The sequence below is a fragment of the Glycine soja genome, chromosome 3 (genome assembly GCF_004193775.1).
Source record: "Glycine soja cultivar W05 chromosome 3, ASM419377v2, whole genome shotgun sequence".
Taxonomy (NCBI): Eukaryota; Viridiplantae; Streptophyta; class Magnoliopsida; order Fabales; family Fabaceae; genus Glycine; species Glycine soja.
In genome coordinates this window covers 39,904,114-39,920,911 of record NC_041004.1, presented here as the reverse complement: position 1 = coordinate 39,920,911, position 16,798 = coordinate 39,904,114, and the positions used below count along the sequence as shown (strand labels likewise).

Genomic DNA, 16,798 nt, shown 5'->3' with positions numbered 1-16,798 from the left:
CGTTTGTTTCCTTTTATAAAAACTTACTATTAATTAGTAAACTCCAATATGTGGGCATTTTGGACTGAGTTTGAATTCAATTCACTTTTTAGGTTTGCATGACCAAAGTGATTTAAATTATAAGGATTAAGGAATATTCAATTCGAGAAAATATTTTTTATTATTAGGTTTAATTATTTATTTAGTTCTTATAGTTTATAAATTTATTATTTTTAGTCTTTATAATTAATAAATTTTTAATAGATAATTAAATCTTATTTTTAATAACAAAATCATTATTTTGCTTTTGCTTTTGTTTTTAATAATTTTTAGAAAAATAGTAAATCAATTATATATAATCTACAACGGTTAATAATGAGAATTATCTCATTTGAAATACATATTTCATTAAAAAAATTATCCTTAAACCATTTCTTAAATTTTATTTTTTTTTCTAATTTACATTAATTTTTCACTATTTTTGTATTATTAATTTTTTTTATTCTGTCAATTTTTTATTATATTTAACTTTTATTTTTTATTATTTAAAAAATTCAGAAAGACACTCCATGCCTCTCTTCCCCTAATATATATAATGATATTATTATATAAAATGTATAACATAACAAGTATGGAGACCAGGACAAGGGATCAAAAATACCGTAGTCCCTTATTAAAGTGGGTTATTTTTTCATTTGAAGTTTGGATGGAATTTGATTATACACAACTTCAATTCTTATAGTTATGTTTATTTAGGGTGAGGGAACATACAATTTTATCCTTTTAAGTGTGATCATAATCAATAATCTATTTGATTTTGGGATAACTAAAAAGAACTATGTTTTTAATAAAACTTAAAATTATATCAATTGTTAATATTGGTTGAAAAAATATCATGATTATTTTCGTGGAGTATAAATAATCAAATCTTTATAAAAAAACATTTATATAAATTAATAATTAAATAATATAACAATACTGCGAACGTACCGTAGCGCACGGATATGTAAAAGTTTTATGGTGTGGGTGTGAGTCAAAATTATTATTTGAAAAAAGTCCCTGGTTAATAAAATAACATATCACTTTCCCAACTTGGATGGTTGGCATATTTATCATAATGTTTTTTTTAATTTCTTTTTTTTTAATGTCTGAAAGATGGTAATATAAAATTTAGTATTCAAAAGTATACAAAATACAATAAATATATTCAGACGTTAATAATAGATTGTGACTAATTATTATTATTACGTGTTTGTAATTTACTGTTTCTATTCGTTTAGTACTTATGCAATATATTTTTTAAATTATCTTTTAATATATATATATATATATATATATATATATATATATATATATTATTTTGATTTCCTTATCAAACATTAATCTTTGTTGTTAAAAAAAACTTTATCTTATATCCTATAATTTGATCAAATTTCTACTAAATTTTTCACTTTTAATCTTTAAAATTATTCCATATCTCAATTTCAACTTAAGTACCATTATATTTAGATTGAAAATAATATGTCAAGAGTTTTTAGTAGAAAAAATACAACCGATCCCGGGACCAAATTTATTTATTTATTTACTTAAAAAAAATTAATCAACTATTTTTTTATAAAAAAAAAAGTCTCACAAAATTTAATCTAGATAAAGACAAAGTGGAATTATAAGTATTTTTTCTTAATCAATAAAATGTATATATATACCTCAAATATGAAATAACCCCTTGGATAAACATTATATGTTTTCACTTGAGACAACACTTATTATACATAATATTAATTAAATGATTACTAACAAATAAAGAATTCAACTAAATTTAAATAAAAAATACAATAATGTTAAAATTAATACAGAGATTTATTATTTGTCTTTGGAACGTAGAGTTGTATTTCTCGCTGATTTAGGGATAGGGATTACAATGACCTTATATTTCATTTGACATAATGTGGCAGAGTACCTAATAAAGATTAATAATTAATTGAAGAAACAAAAAATTTTAAGAAATAAAAGGCTTTCATTTTTTTAAATGATAACTCAATTTTTTTATATCATAAAACTAAAGAAATTTATTTTATTTTAGAAAATAAGTAGTTATATTGATTAATTAAAAAACTGATTAACAATTTGATAGATGGATAAATAGGTATATAATCAAAGTATAAGAGTTCAAATCTTAAGTTGTATTATACTATTTTTTTTAATCACTTTTTCCCTAACTTCTCTCATATATAATTCATTATTAACGTTTAGATATATTTATCGTACTTTTTATATTTTCGGAGGCTAAATTTTATATTTTCATCTTTGTCAGTGGAGTGAGAAGACAAAAAATCAAAAAAATATTATGACAAATATGTCCCTATGTTAGCAATCCACGTTGACAATCATTTTAGTATAAATTTGTACCTCCGTGTCACATAGGTTATTTCATTAACAATGACAAAAAAATATTTGTTATACTTTTTATACTTTCAGGAACTAAATTTTGTATTTTCATCTTTCAGGGACATATTTTTCAATAAATTACACATTGAAGAAAAAAATGACAATTTCATTGAAAAAAATGTTAAGGTGTGAGAGGCTAGAAGTCAAGATTACTTGAAAACTATGAGACCTACACGTTAGCCAACTACACCACCACCCCATTTGCCTTTTACATATGCAAATTTACTATTAACTAGTAATCTCCAATATGTGGGTATCTTGGACGGGCAGTTTGAATTTAATTCACTTTTTAGATTTTTATGACAAGGAATGTTCAATTTGAGAAAATATTTTTTTATTTTTAATAGAAAAATCATTATTTTACTTTTTCTTTGTTTTTATTTTTAAATTTTGTATAGAAAATTGTTGAAGAAACTATGTTATTTTATTGTTTCTTAGACAAACTTTGGAAAATAAAAAAATATATATATAAGTATTTTTTATACACTCCTTTTAACATATATTTTCCTCTTAGTTAAAATTTTCTTTGAAAAAAATACAATTATTAAAAAAATGGATGTGAGAGTCAAAGACCAAAAAACATAAATAATATATTCAAAAAAATATTTTTAAATCTGAATGAGTAAAATTTCATTCCCTGATAAATCATGTATACTTTTATTTATTATTTGTATAGGAAAGTGTTATTGATCAACCACTAAACACGTATCAACTCACACATAATTATTTGATTACCTTAATTAATAGTTTCAAGTTGAAACTCTATATATATTACGAGGTATTGTCCTAAATATGTAATGTAAGACTTGTTCTTTAAATAATTATTATTTTTAAAATACTTCCAACAAGATGTAGTTCTAATATGAAAAATATGACAATATTAGTATTTTTTTTATTGTGCTTGTATACATTTTACAAGCTGAAAAGTACTTCCAATAAGATGTAGTTCATATATGGACTATTATACATCTTGATGTTGGACATAATTAACCCTTTAATGTTATTTTATTTAATCAACATAACTGTCCGGCTTTTAGCCTTTGACGCCATGTACATGGATGTATCCACAGAGAATATACTTATGGCGATTACAATTTTCTATTTGATCAGTCTCTAACTCATTATTTTATATACACCAATGACTAGTTCAAGTAATTAAGGAAGCGTAAGATTGGAAACATAGTGAGCATGTCAGTACAAGCCAGTAACTAATAAGTAATAACTGAAAGAGGACAAAATTAGCATATCAATTGTTTCTTTATTTAGGCATCAAAGTCACATTACCTTTGAGAAAAATAAATCTAAATAATAGTTGATTTGTTTCACTGTTTCTTCTAAAAAAAATTATGCTCGCTTATAGATAGTGATTTAGTGAGAAATTCGATTGCATTTGAATGTTTAGATTAAAGTTTATCAACTTAAGTTTGGATTAAATTTTAGCTTGTAAACTGAATTTACAAAAATATTTCAAGTCTTACTTTTTTAAAATTGAACTTTCAAGTAAAATTTTACTCTTAAACATATTTTTAAAAGATAATCAAATATGATCTAAAATTAATTTTACTCTCAAACATATATTTAAATTCTTCCATCTGAAATCCAAACATACCCTATAATTTAAAGGTACAATAAGCAAAAATGGTAAATATATGAGACGGACGAGGAGAGACTTTTTCGCATTAAAATCAATGAGGCGGACAATGAGTAAGAAAACGACAAAAAAGACCAAACAAAATATGTCTTTTATATTAGATTTGTTTGTTAGTTTAGCTAATGTAATTGAACAATTGATGATGTATGTCATGACTTTATTAGGCTTAAGAAAACCAAAATTCTAAAATCCTATTCCTATTCCACATCTTAAGTATATATATATAAGATGTTCTTGAAAAGCTAAAAACTTCACATGAATCTACAGTATCATGGCAGTGGTAGAAGAAAAGGGCTTTGCAAGTGGAAGAGAGGATTACACCCAAGATGGCACAGTGGACCTCAAAGGTAGACCCGTTTTAAGATCAAATACTGGAAGATGGAGAGCTTGTTCCTTCATAGTAGGTAAAAATGCAATGCAACCACTGGGGCCTTAATAATGTCATTTTGAAATTGACTAGCTTTAATTTGAGCCCTTTTACTCCTTCATATAATATTGTTTTTGGTGATTACTTATTCATCATTATTTTAGAGTATTATATATATGTCATTTTATATATAATTATCTCAAAGAGGCAACTTTTTGTTGTCACAAATTTGAGTGTGTGTGTGTGTGTTTTTTTTCTTTAATAGGTTTTTTAATATCTGCAATAAAAGTAACTATTTGACAACTTTTACATGTAAAGAAACTGAGTGCCACTTTTGAACATGTTGTAAATTGTAATTACATGCACGTGTTTATAGGGTATGAAATGATTGAAAGAATGGCATATTATGCGATAGCATCAAACCTAGTGCAGTATCTAACAAAGAAGCTCCACGAGGGCACTGTGAAATCTTCAAACAACGTTACCAACTGGTCTGGTACAGTGTGGATTATGCCAGCTGCAGGGGCTTACATAGCCGATGCCTATCTTGGCCGTTATTGGACCTTTGTAATAGCATCAGCCATTTACCTTCTGGTATGAAACATGACATTAGCAAACCTTAAGTTGGATTATCATTTACACCTTTCAAATCTTAGTACTTCGGAAAATATAAATTATAAAGTACCATTCATGACATAAGTAACATGTTTGACAAAATCATGGTTTGAGTAGATTTGAACGTGATTTAAGTCTCAAAATATGGTTTGAGTAAAAGTTCAAAAAATTACTTCTAGATTATACCAAATTTTCCAAGTATCTTCTCTGTTAGGGTGTGTTTGATATATGACAAGCCTGTGAACAAAGCAAATTTTATCAAGATAGTCATCTCCACTGGATTGTACTTGTGTATGCCGCAAAAAATTATTACATGATCCAAAACTGTGTCCATATTCTTAGCTAATCTTTATGTGATACACAACCTGAGTTTTTCAATAACTCAATTATATGTCACATGAAGAATGTACGAATCAGAGTGGTCTTGAACCAGGTAATAATTTTGAATGTTGCAATATCTTGCATTTTACAGAACATGGTCTTGTATTTTTCGTCGTAGGGAATGTGTTTGTTGACTCTAGCAGTGTCACTACCAGCATTGAGACCGCCACCATGTGCTCCCGGCATAGCAGACAAGGATTGCCAACGAGCATCGTCGTTTCAAGTGGGAATTTTCTTCTTTGCCTTGTACATCATTGCAGCAGGCACAGGGGGAACCAAGCCCAACATTTCCACAATGGGAGCAGACCAATTTGATGAGTTTGAGCCCAAGGAGAGGTCCCAAAAGCTTTCCTTCTACAACTGGTGGGTGTTTAATATTCTAATTGGAACCATTACTGCCCAAACTCTCTTGGTTTACATACAAGACAAGGTTGGTTTTGGACTTGGTTATGGAATCCCAACCATTGGGCTAGCCGTTTCAGTTTTGGTGTTTCTTTTAGGAACTCCACTTTATAGGCATAGATTGCCCTCAGGAAGCCCTTTAACAAGGATGGTTCAGGTCTTGGTGGCAGCTATGAGGAAGTGGAAGGTACATGTCCCACATGATCTAAATGAGCTACATGAGTTGAGCATGGAAGAGTTTTATGCAGGCAAAGGGAGAAGCAGAATTTGTCACAGCTCTTCGTTAAGGCTAGTAATCTAATTGCTCTTCAAATTTGTTTTTTCTAGTAAAAATATTATTTTTTGGTCTAGACCACTGAAGGTAATCTTGTTTGAGTAAGATAAAATTACTATAAACAACAAAATTCTCCCTCCTAGTATTTAATGGAATTGCTAGTAAAAATGTTATTATCATCACAAATAAATATCAATCAAATTTGGCAACTAACTTTAGCAATTTGGTCTTCCAGTTTGTGTGTGTATCAGGCAATCAAATTGACTACAGGCTCAGAACTCCTTTTTTTTTCAATATTAAGGATGAAATTTACCTAAATATTAATTTCTCGAACTAAATTGAAAATTTTAAAAGTTAAATGATTAAATTCATCTTTGTAATATGAAAAGGAATTAATTGATGGAACTAGTATCAAAGCCACCAAATTGATGCACTACAGGTTCTAGAACAGCACAACAATTTTATAACCTTGACAAATTGTTTGCAGCTTCCTTGACAAAGCTGCGGTAAAGACAGGCCAAACATCACCGTGGATGCTTTGCACTGTGACTCAAGTTGAGGAAACCAAGCAAATGATGAAAATGATTCCAATTTTGATTACTACATGCATTCCAAGCACCATAATAGCTCAAACCACCACACTCTTCATCAGACAAGGCACCACACTTGACAGGAACATGGGACCCCATTTTGAAATCCCTCCAGCATGTCTCATAGCATTTGTAAACATCTTCATGCTGACAAGTGTTGTGATCTACGACCGCCTTTTCGTTCCCGCGATCCGGCGCTACACAAAGAACTCCAGAGGGATCTCCTTGCTGCAGAGACTTGGAATTGGCCTTGTGCTACATGTTATTATAATGCTCACTGCATGCTTTGTTGAGAGGAAGAGACTCAGTGTTGCAAGAGAAAAACACCTCTTAGGTGCGCAAGATACAATTCCTCTTACTATTTTCATCCTCCTCCCTCAGTTTGCTTTGACAGGGATTGCTGATACCTTTGTTGATGTTGCTAAGTTGGAGTTCTTCTATGATCAAGCACCAGAAGCCATGAAAAGTTTGGGAACATCATATTTCACAACCACCATAAGCATTGGAAATTTTCTTAACAGTTTTCTTCTTTCAACTGTTTCTGATCTCACCCTTAGACATGGTCATAAGGGTTGGATCTTGGATAATCTAAATGTCTCCCATTTAGATTATTACTATGCATTCTTGGCCGTGCTAAGCTCTACCAACTTACTTTGCTTTGTGGTTGTTGCCAAGTTATATGTCTACAATGATGATGTAACACAAACCAAAATGGAGTTGGGTATGAACCATGCTTCATCTAAGAACAATACTGGAATAAGTTTAAGTAGCCCACAACCAGATGGCAAGTCCTAGGGAATACAGCTTCTCTGTTCTTGCTATAAGCCTTTTGAAAATGTAAAGAAATTAAGCTTCAATTGTATCATGCCCTTGCTCCTTGCCAGTTCAGTTAAATAAAGCTTCACAGCAATGTGCTTTTGTTGTTTAAAAGCCAATGAAGCTAACATGCATGAATTTTCATGTTTCATTTTTTTGTTCATCATCTCCTGCTTCTTATCATCTTATGCATTGCTTTCTCCAAGGAAGGACTATGTTTGCTTTGGTGAAATTAGTAGATTCTAAGACAGCAAGTCAGCAACCTTATATATTTCATAGATATCCTGCAAGGTTTTTGTGCTTCCAATCGGTTCATCATGACTTTCTACACAGCAATCTCACGTTTTTTCTACATGCAAACATGTTATGTTTGTCATCATATTTACCATTAATATTTCATTTTAAATGTTAGCACTAAACCCTCTAAAACAAACTTTTGAATATACTCTTTATCATCAACTAAAATTTATCAAAAAAGTTACAAAATTTTGCAGTCTCACTTCTTATTTTATAAGCTCTACTCATAATTCTTCAGTGCATATAAAAATACATTCAGTGAAAAACCACTTTAATCAACAGAAATTTTTCTGCCAACGTATAGCCCATGACTTTTGTGACATGTCAATCTCACGTTAACTTTAAAGATAAGTCTAACAACAGCTAGGTCAATAATAAAAAAGGTAAACATCAAATACATAGGGAAAAGAAAGACATGGTAATTAATAAATGACAAGAAGTACAAAACTAAATATATAAAGTTGATACCAATTAATCATTGGTCTAAGTGTATTAAGTTCGATTTCCTTAAATAAAATTTTAGATTTTAATCTTATTAATAAAAAAACCTAATTAAAACAGAAAATTTAACTAAAACTGATCAGACTCAATAGAGATAAGTCATCAATCAACAAAGTTTATATAAGGCTGGTTCTTTCTATTGGGCCTTAAGATTTCTTTGTTAGTTAGCTCATGCAAATGGACAACGTAATATTCGGTTGAGAAAGCTAAGCCTCTAAAATCAGATTCCCCGCCTTTACAATATAAAAATTAAGCTCGTGAGAGAATTGAAGCTAAAAAAACTTTGGGAATTTCTAGGGGCACCTCGTGTGCATAGGATTTTTTATTTTATTTTATTTAAAATTATAATTTATGATTTAATTTAAACTTGTGTCTCCTGCATTAATAGAATACTCAAACCAATTGAGTTAATAGACACTAAGTTATAAATAAATAGTGTCATTATATATAACACTGAAATTCCTAATTTATATTTAATGTACATGTAAATTTACATAATAAATTTTGTGATGATTATTTTTTATCTAATAATTAATTTGTTTACATATATAAATTATAAATAAAAATCATAGGTTTAATAAATATTTACATATGTAAAAAAATGTCAAATTTATTTAATTATCAATTATTATAAAAAAAATTAAATACATCATTCAATTAAATATCATGTTTATTTAATTTTTAATTATTATAATAAACATCTAAATACATCATTCAATTAAATATCAAATTTTTTTAATTATCAAATTTTGTAAATAAATTAAATAAATAAAAAATTTCTAAAAAATAATTTTTTAAAAATTTTACTATCACGATAACATATAAATTGAGTCGTTAAGGCCCTACTTTTGTAGGGTTCCAGAAATTTTGTAAATTTTTTTTTTTAAAAAAAAACTAGTAAATAAGAGTTGATACTAAATTAAGGATATTTTTGTAAAAATGTATTACTTTATTTTCAAACAATATATATTTTAGAATTTTAAGTGTCTTTCAAGTGTAATTTACACCATTAGACCATTAATAGTTGATTATTAGATTTAATGGGTATTACTTTTTTTTATAAAAAAAATAAATTTTAATAGTTGATTTTGTATTATAAAGTACAAAATTACTAAATTTTAAACAGATTTAAAAAATATATTTTATATATTAAAAAGCTCATTATTGTGTCTTAAACTGAAATTCAGCTGGACAAAATCAAATAGCTTTTGGCATTTGAGTGTTTCTATTAAAGAGAATTAATACGAAAACAAGCATTACTCATTAAATTAATGATAATAGTTTGCCACACCGAAGCTCCTCATCTTATTTGTTGCGTGGAAGAATTCGCCTTGGTAGCATTTACAGTATGATGTCTCATGATCAATCTTAACTTCAAGGATCCGGTTAATTCAAAAAATAAAGATAGCAAGTAATGAGTTACTCTGCATTTTGTAATGTCTTTTTGTTTTTGAGTATTTTTGTGTCAAATTGGTGGAATCCAAAGTCCAACTTAGGTTCAAACTAACATTCCACAACTAATTACTTGCAAGCAAGATACAATACAACTAATGGATAGTTGGATTTTATAAATATATCTTCAGGGATTCAATTTTTTATTATGTGAATGGGGGAGGATTTTGTTCAGAAATATAAAATTCATTTTGTTAATCTTTATATTTTAAAAGGAATTAGAGTTTTACTATTTGGTATGAGACGAAATTATACGAAACGTATGGGATGAGATAAAAATACTTTTTAGTAAGTAACTGAAAAAAAATGTGAATTCGGTTCTTGTATCGATTTTACATACTATTTAGTATTATTCTTCCAATGAAATAGCTTTCGAACTTGAAAGTCATCCGTAGGGATGAGGTTAGAATATAGCATATTGGTTGACCCATTGACCAACTATGGTCCATAGACTTACTACGTCCAATAAACTACCAACAATATTTCACAAAAACAATAAATGAATTATTAGAAAAATTTGAGTCACTGTGTCACCCCGTTTTGAGTCAAAAAGAGAAAAGGAGAAATTTTTAGTTTCAAACTGACTACTGCTTTCTTTGACTTTGAAAACAAACATCACTTTAGGGACACTTCGTTTAAATTTTAATAGAATTCATTTTACAAATAAGATATTGCCTTAATATATTAAAAAATATTAGTTTATGTTTCAAAATAATATTTTAATAAACAGTTCACAGATTGATTTTTTATATTAATAAAATATTGAAGATATATATTTTAAATATTAGAAAATCAAGTTATGTTTGAAAGTTAATCTTTAAAATAAATTAATAAAGTATTTTTTTGTTTTAAAAAAATTAATATGAAATATAAATATAGATATATTTTTAAAAAGCCTATACGTTTTAATCTTAAAATAAATTGTACTCACTAAAATTTAATTTATTATTTTTCTCAAAAATTAATTCTTTTCAAAGTATATGAGATCTGTTTTGTTTGTACTTAAAAAAACTTTTTAATACCATTAAACTCTTAATTAAATACATGTTTAAATAATTTATAATAATCATGTAATTTAAAAAAAACAAAAAAAAAATATTTTGGTGCTCTTTTTAGAAATTAAAAATGTTAGTTTCTTAATAAATAAGAAAAATTATCATAAATTACTTTTTAGTTTAAAAATTGGTTCATAATTGAACTTTTGAACTAGAAATTCAAAACAAACAAAACAAATTAAGCTATTCTAATATGAAAAGTGAAAGGAAAATATGAAGCGACCATGGCAACGACTTGGACTAGAACCAAATAAATTTTAAATAATTTGATATTTTATTGAATTCGATCGAAACTGTCCATATGGGAGCTTCGTTGCAAGTGCTGCAAACACTCACATTCGTTATCGGCGGAAAACATGTGAAATATGCACATTTAAGTTTGCATAAAAGAATCGATTCTCACATATTACATCTTAAAAGGGTGAAAAATATTAAGTCAACATTTATTTCATGATTTTTTTTTCATTACAGGGAATGTTATTTCTAAGAATTTAACATGGAAATATCATTGTTGATTATTTATATAAAAAAAATATTTTGTTTGCATTTTAATACTTTTGGGAATAATATTTCAAAAATAAATAAAAATGGAAGTTATATGTATATTAGAAAATAACTTTAGCATATTCCAATGGGAATACCAGTTACTTATTTCTCGTCATGTAAATAAAAATGAAGGAAAACATTTAAAAAGAAAATTCTAACATTTCTAAGAATGAATAATATCCGAAAATATTTTTTAAAAACTTGTAATAAACATGAGAATATTACATTCTTATTTGTACATTCCCTTAGAATACACTTTTAATTCGTGAAACAAACCCACACACTTTAAGGGTGATTAAACTATGGAGGATTAGTCTCATAGCTGGACCAAAACTTGTGAGATACCTCAGTATTGGAGCTCCAGCAGAGAACCAAAGACTTGACTACGGTGATTAGAAAACACAAAACATTCAATTATAATCACTACAAACCACAACGTGGACCACATCACATAGTTATGTTTTCCTATATTTTACATTTGCCTCTGTGCCTAATATCAACAGAACCTGGCTCAACTAATTCCTAGTTGGATTCTCATGTCAGAATATGCTTCAAAATTCCAAAACCAAAACAGAAATCGACTGCTATATAAGAGATTAAAACATTAACATAGAGACCAGGCCATATGCTAGACAAGAATCACATGATGACAAGTTTTCAAAAGGTTCATGCTCTTCTCTTTCATATACTCTTCTTCATACCTTTGCTTCCATTGAAAATCACATCATCACAAAGAACAGAAGCAGAAGCCCTTGTCAAATGGAAAAACAGTCTATCTCCTCCTCTTCCTCCCTCTCTAAACTCATCATGGTCCCTCTCCAACCTTGGAACCCTTTGCAATTGGGATGCCATTGTTTGTGACAACACTAACACAACAGTGTCACAGATAAACTTGTCTGATGCCAATCTCACTGGGACTCTCACTACCTTCGATTTTGCTTCCCTCCCTAACCTTACTCAACTCAACCTCAATGGCAACAATTTTGAGGGGTCAATACCATCAGCAATTGGCAAACTCTCAAAGCTCACTTTATTGGACTTTGGTACCAACTTATTTGAAGGAACACTGCCTTATGAACTAGGCCAGCTAAGGGAGCTTCAATATCTTAGTTTTTACAACAACAATCTCAACGGCACAATTCCCTATCAGCTCATGAATCTCCCTAAGGTATGGCACCTGGACCTTGGATCAAACTACTTTATAACTCCTCCCGACTGGTCCCAATATTCAGGAATGCCTTCCTTAACTCATCTTGCTTTAGATCTCAATGTCTTCACCGGTGGATTCCCTAGTTTCATACTTGAGTGCCATAACTTGACATACCTTGACATCTCTCAGAATAACTGGAATGGCATAATACCAGAATCCATGTATAGCAATTTGGCAAAGCTTGAATATCTCAACCTCACCAACTCTGGCCTAAAAGGAAAACTGTCTCCAAACTTGTCCAAGCTTTCTAATCTCAAAGAACTTCGCATAGGTAATAACATGTTTAATGGTTCTGTTCCCACTGAAATAGGTTTTGTATCTGGGCTTCAAATTCTTGAATTGAATAATATTTCTGCCCATGGGAAAATTCCTTCTTCCTTAGGCCAACTCAGGGAGCTATGGCGTCTTGATCTCAGTATAAATTTTTTTAACTCTACAATCCCTTCTGAGCTTGGCCTATGCACAAATCTAACCTTCTTGAGTTTAGCAGGGAATAATTTGTCTGGTCCTTTGCCTATGTCATTAGCTAATCTGGCTAAAATATCAGAATTGGGATTATCAGATAATTCCTTTTCTGGTCAATTTTCTGCTCCACTGATCACTAATTGGACCCAAATAATCTCCTTACAATTCCAAAACAATAAATTTACAGGAAATATTCCTCCGCAGATTGGCCTGTTGAAAAAAATTAACTACCTCTATCTGTACAATAATCTGTTCTCTGGTTCCATTCCTGTAGAGATTGGAAACCTGAAGGAAATGAAAGAGTTAGACCTTTCACAAAACGGATTCTCTGGTCCAATTCCATCAACACTTTGGAATCTGACAAACATCCAAGTCATGAATCTTTTCTTCAATGAGTTCTCTGGAACCATTCCCATGGATATTGGAAACTTAACCTCACTGCAAATCTTTGATGTCAACACTAATAACTTGTATGGGGAGGTTCCAGAATCCATTGTTCAACTACCTGCTTTAAGTTATTTTTCTGTGTTCACCAATAACTTCTCTGGCAGCATTCCAGGAGCATTTGGAATGAATAATCCTTTGACTTATGTTTACCTTTCAAACAACAGCTTCTCTGGAGAACTGCCTCCTGACTTGTGCAGTGATGGCAAGCTAGTTATTTTGGCAGTCAATAACAACAGCTTTTCAGGGCCATTGCCAAAGTCCTTGAGAAATTGTTCATCACTAACTAGAGTCCGGCTTGATGATAATCAGTTAACTGGAAACATCACAAACGCATTCGGAGTACTACCAGATCTTAATTTTATTTCACTTAGTAGAAATAAGTTGGTTGGTGAGGTCTCCCGGGAGTGGGGTGAATGTGTGAACTTAACTCGTATGGATATGGAAAACAACAAACTTTCTGGAAAAATTCCATCTGAGCTAAGTAAGTTGAATAAATTAAGGTATCTAAGCCTGCACTCAAATGAATTCACTGGCAATATCCCATCTGAAATTGGGAATTTAGGCCTGCTTTTCATGTTCAACTTGAGCAGTAACCATTTATCCGGAGAAATCCCCCAGAGTTATGGCAGATTAGCTCAGCTAAATTTTCTTGATTTATCAAATAACAACTTCAGTGGAAGCATTCCTAGAGAGCTCGGTGATTGCAATCGCTTACTGAGTCTGAATTTAAGCCATAACAATCTATCCGGGGAGATACCATTTGAACTTGGCAATCTGTTCCCACTCCAAATCATGTTGGACCTCAGCAGCAACTCTCTTTCTGGAGCTATTCCCCAAGGCCTTGAAAAGTTAGCATCGTTGGAGGTTCTCAATGTCTCACACAACCATCTTACAGGGACAATCCCACAATCACTTTCAGACATGATCAGCCTTCAATCTATTGATTTTTCTTACAACAACTTGAGTGGTTCAATCCCCACAGGTCGTGTTTTCCAGACCGCGACTTCCGAAGCCTATGTTGGGAACTCAGGTTTGTGTGGTGAGGTAAAAGGATTAACTTGTTCCAAAGTGTTTTCCCCAGACAAATCCGGAGGGATCAACGAAAAGGTTCTTCTTGGTGTTACCATTCCAGTTTGTGTCTTATTTATTGGGATGATTGGTGTTGGAATCCTACTTTGCCGGCGGCCCCCAAAAAAGCATCTTGATGAAGAATCCAAAAGCATTGAAAAAAGTGATCAGCCTATTAGCATGGTGTGGGGAAAAGATGGAAAATTCACATTTTCTGATCTTGTTAAGGCCACCGATGACTTCAATGACAAGTACTGCACCGGAAAAGGAGGATTTGGAAGTGTCTATAGAGCACAATTACTCACAGGCCAAGTTGTTGCTGTTAAAAGGCTCAATATATCAGACTCTGATGACATTCCAGCAGTGAACCGCCAGAGCTTTCAGAATGAGATAAAATTGCTTACAAGATTGAGGCACCAGAATATAATAAAGCTTTATGGGTTCTGTTCTAGGAGAGGACAAATGTTCTTCGTTTATGAACATGTAGACAAAGGAGGTTTGGGGGAAGTATTGTATGGAGAGGAAGGAAAATTGGAACTAAGTTGGACTGCAAGGCTTAAAATTGTGCAGGGAATAGCACATGCAATTTCATACCTGCACACTGACTGCTCCCCACCAATTGTTCACAGGGATATAACATTGAATAACATACTACTAGACTCCGACTTTGAACCTCGTCTTGCAGATTTCGGCACGGCAAAGCTGCTAAGCTCCAACACTTCAACATGGACCTCGGTAGCTGGATCCTATGGCTATGTGGCTCCAGGTACATGACATGATCCAACCATTTTAAGTTCTAGTGTATATATTATCTAGTCTGGATCATGCTAAGGCAGCATTAAATATATATATTTATTGAATGTTTCTAACAATTTAAAAACGTGTATTAAACTATCGATATTTTAGATATAAATGTTTCCTTTCTTAATAATTTATTATTATTATTATTATTATTATTTCATTTCTTTAACCAATGTCTTAAATATACTCTTGTGTTGTATAAAGTTTCAGCATATATAAACTCTGGTCATATACTTGTCATATAAATTAAAGGGTGCGGCGAGTCACTGACAAAAATTGGAATTTGCAGAACTAGCACAAACAATGAGGGTGACTGACAAGTGTGACGTGTATAGTTTTGGAGTGGTGGTATTAGAGATATTCATGGGAAAGCATCCCGGAGAACTCTTGACTACAATGTCTTCAAACAAGTATTTGACATCAATGGAGGAACCTCAGATGCTACTGAAGGATGTGCTTGACCAACGGCTTCCACCTCCGACTGGCCAATTAGCAGAAGCAGTAGTGTTGACAGTGACCATAGCTTTGGCATGCACGCGTGCGGCTCCAGAGTCCAGACCCATGATGCGTGCTGTGGCACAAGAACTTTCGGCTACTACGCAGGCTTCTCTTGCAGAGCCATTTGGCACGATTACCATAAGCAAGCTTACTGGGTTTCAGAAATAGCATATAGTGTAGTACTGTGATTTCTGTGCTGAATGTCGTCGTGTAATCCATGTTGCTGAACTTACCTAGTGGGATAAAACTTTGTTGTAGTACACAAATATGTTAATCTGTAGTACAATTATATTTGAAGTTGACATTTAAAATTACAATAAAGGAAAGGTTTGGTGATTGGAGCATCTGTATCTATGTTTGAATTAGTCATGCTCTGTTACACTACCTGAAGCAAACTTGCCTATGTGTGTTCCTATATATTTTAGCTACATATATGCAAAAGCATTTTACACAGAATATTTTGGTGATGTGCTGAGTGGAATGTAAGAAAATTTTACTTTTGACATAGTTTGTTTCTACCGTGCTTTTGTTTCTTAGTGTACTAACAAACATAAGTTAAGTTCAATTTCCTGATTACTCTTATTGGCTAACATGCAAGATTTTTAATAAAAAAAAAACTATAGACATATGTGTGGTTACTCCCTCTAAATTCTTAATGTGAGAAGTGATCTGGACAAAGTGATCATTTAGTGAACTGTATACATAGTTACTAGTAAATGATCACTTTGACCATATCACTGTATATGTAGTATGCAAAGTCATAATAAAATTTCAAGTTAGTCAAATGGTTTTTTTCATTTTTTTTTTGGTGAATAAGTTAGTCAAATGTTCAAATGTTAACATAAATATATATAATGTGCACATTCAATGGGGATTACGAACTTTCCAGTCAGAAGACACAGGCAACTGAAATTGCACAGTATACCAGCAGAGGA

At 30.9% G+C, this 16,798-nt stretch overlaps 2 protein-coding genes across 2 annotated transcripts; both read left to right on the top strand.

Annotated features, from left to right (window-relative positions):
* Window positions 1-4,328: 4,328 nt before the first annotated feature.
* On the top strand, window positions 4,329-7,674 carry LOC114406947 (protein NRT1/ PTR FAMILY 5.2-like). The gene is made up of 4 exons (XM_028369830.1): window positions 4,329-4,482; window positions 4,822-5,039; window positions 5,560-6,131; window positions 6,605-7,674. Exons 1-4 carry the CDS (start codon window positions 4,350-4,352, stop codon window positions 7,500-7,502), a joined length of 1,821 nt encoding a protein of 606 aa, XP_028225631.1. The 5' UTR covers window positions 4,329-4,349; the 3' UTR covers window positions 7,503-7,674.
* Window positions 7,675-11,922: 4,248 nt separating this feature from the next.
* On the top strand, window positions 11,923-16,319 carry LOC114406946 (MDIS1-interacting receptor like kinase 2-like). The gene is made up of 2 exons (XM_028369829.1): window positions 11,923-15,330; window positions 15,655-16,319. The coding sequence occupies exons 1-2, from the start codon at window positions 12,000-12,002 to the stop codon at window positions 16,029-16,031; spliced, it is 3,708 nt and encodes a 1,235-aa protein (XP_028225630.1). The 5' UTR covers window positions 11,923-11,999; the 3' UTR covers window positions 16,032-16,319.
* The last annotated feature ends 479 nt before the right edge of the window (window positions 16,320-16,798 follow it).

Bases quoted from the DNA above. Each gene is read 5' to 3' on its own strand.
- LOC114406946 (XM_028369829.1), top strand. From the start codon at position 12,000: ATGCTAGACAAGAATCACATGATGACAAGTTTTCAAAAGGTTCATGCT. The intron at 15,331-15,654 runs GTACATGACATG...TGGAATTTGCAG, and splicing joins CTATGGCTATGTGGCTCCAG to AACTAGCACAAACAATGAGG.
- LOC114406947 (XM_028369830.1), top strand. From the start codon at position 4,350: ATGGCAGTGGTAGAAGAAAAGGGCTTTGCAAGTGGAAGAGAGGATTAC. The intron at 4,483-4,821 runs GTAAAAATGCAA...ACGTGTTTATAG, and splicing joins AGCTTGTTCCTTCATAGTAG to GGTATGAAATGATTGAAAGA. The intron at 5,040-5,559 runs GTATGAAACATG...TTTTCGTCGTAG, and splicing joins CATCAGCCATTTACCTTCTG to GGAATGTGTTTGTTGACTCT.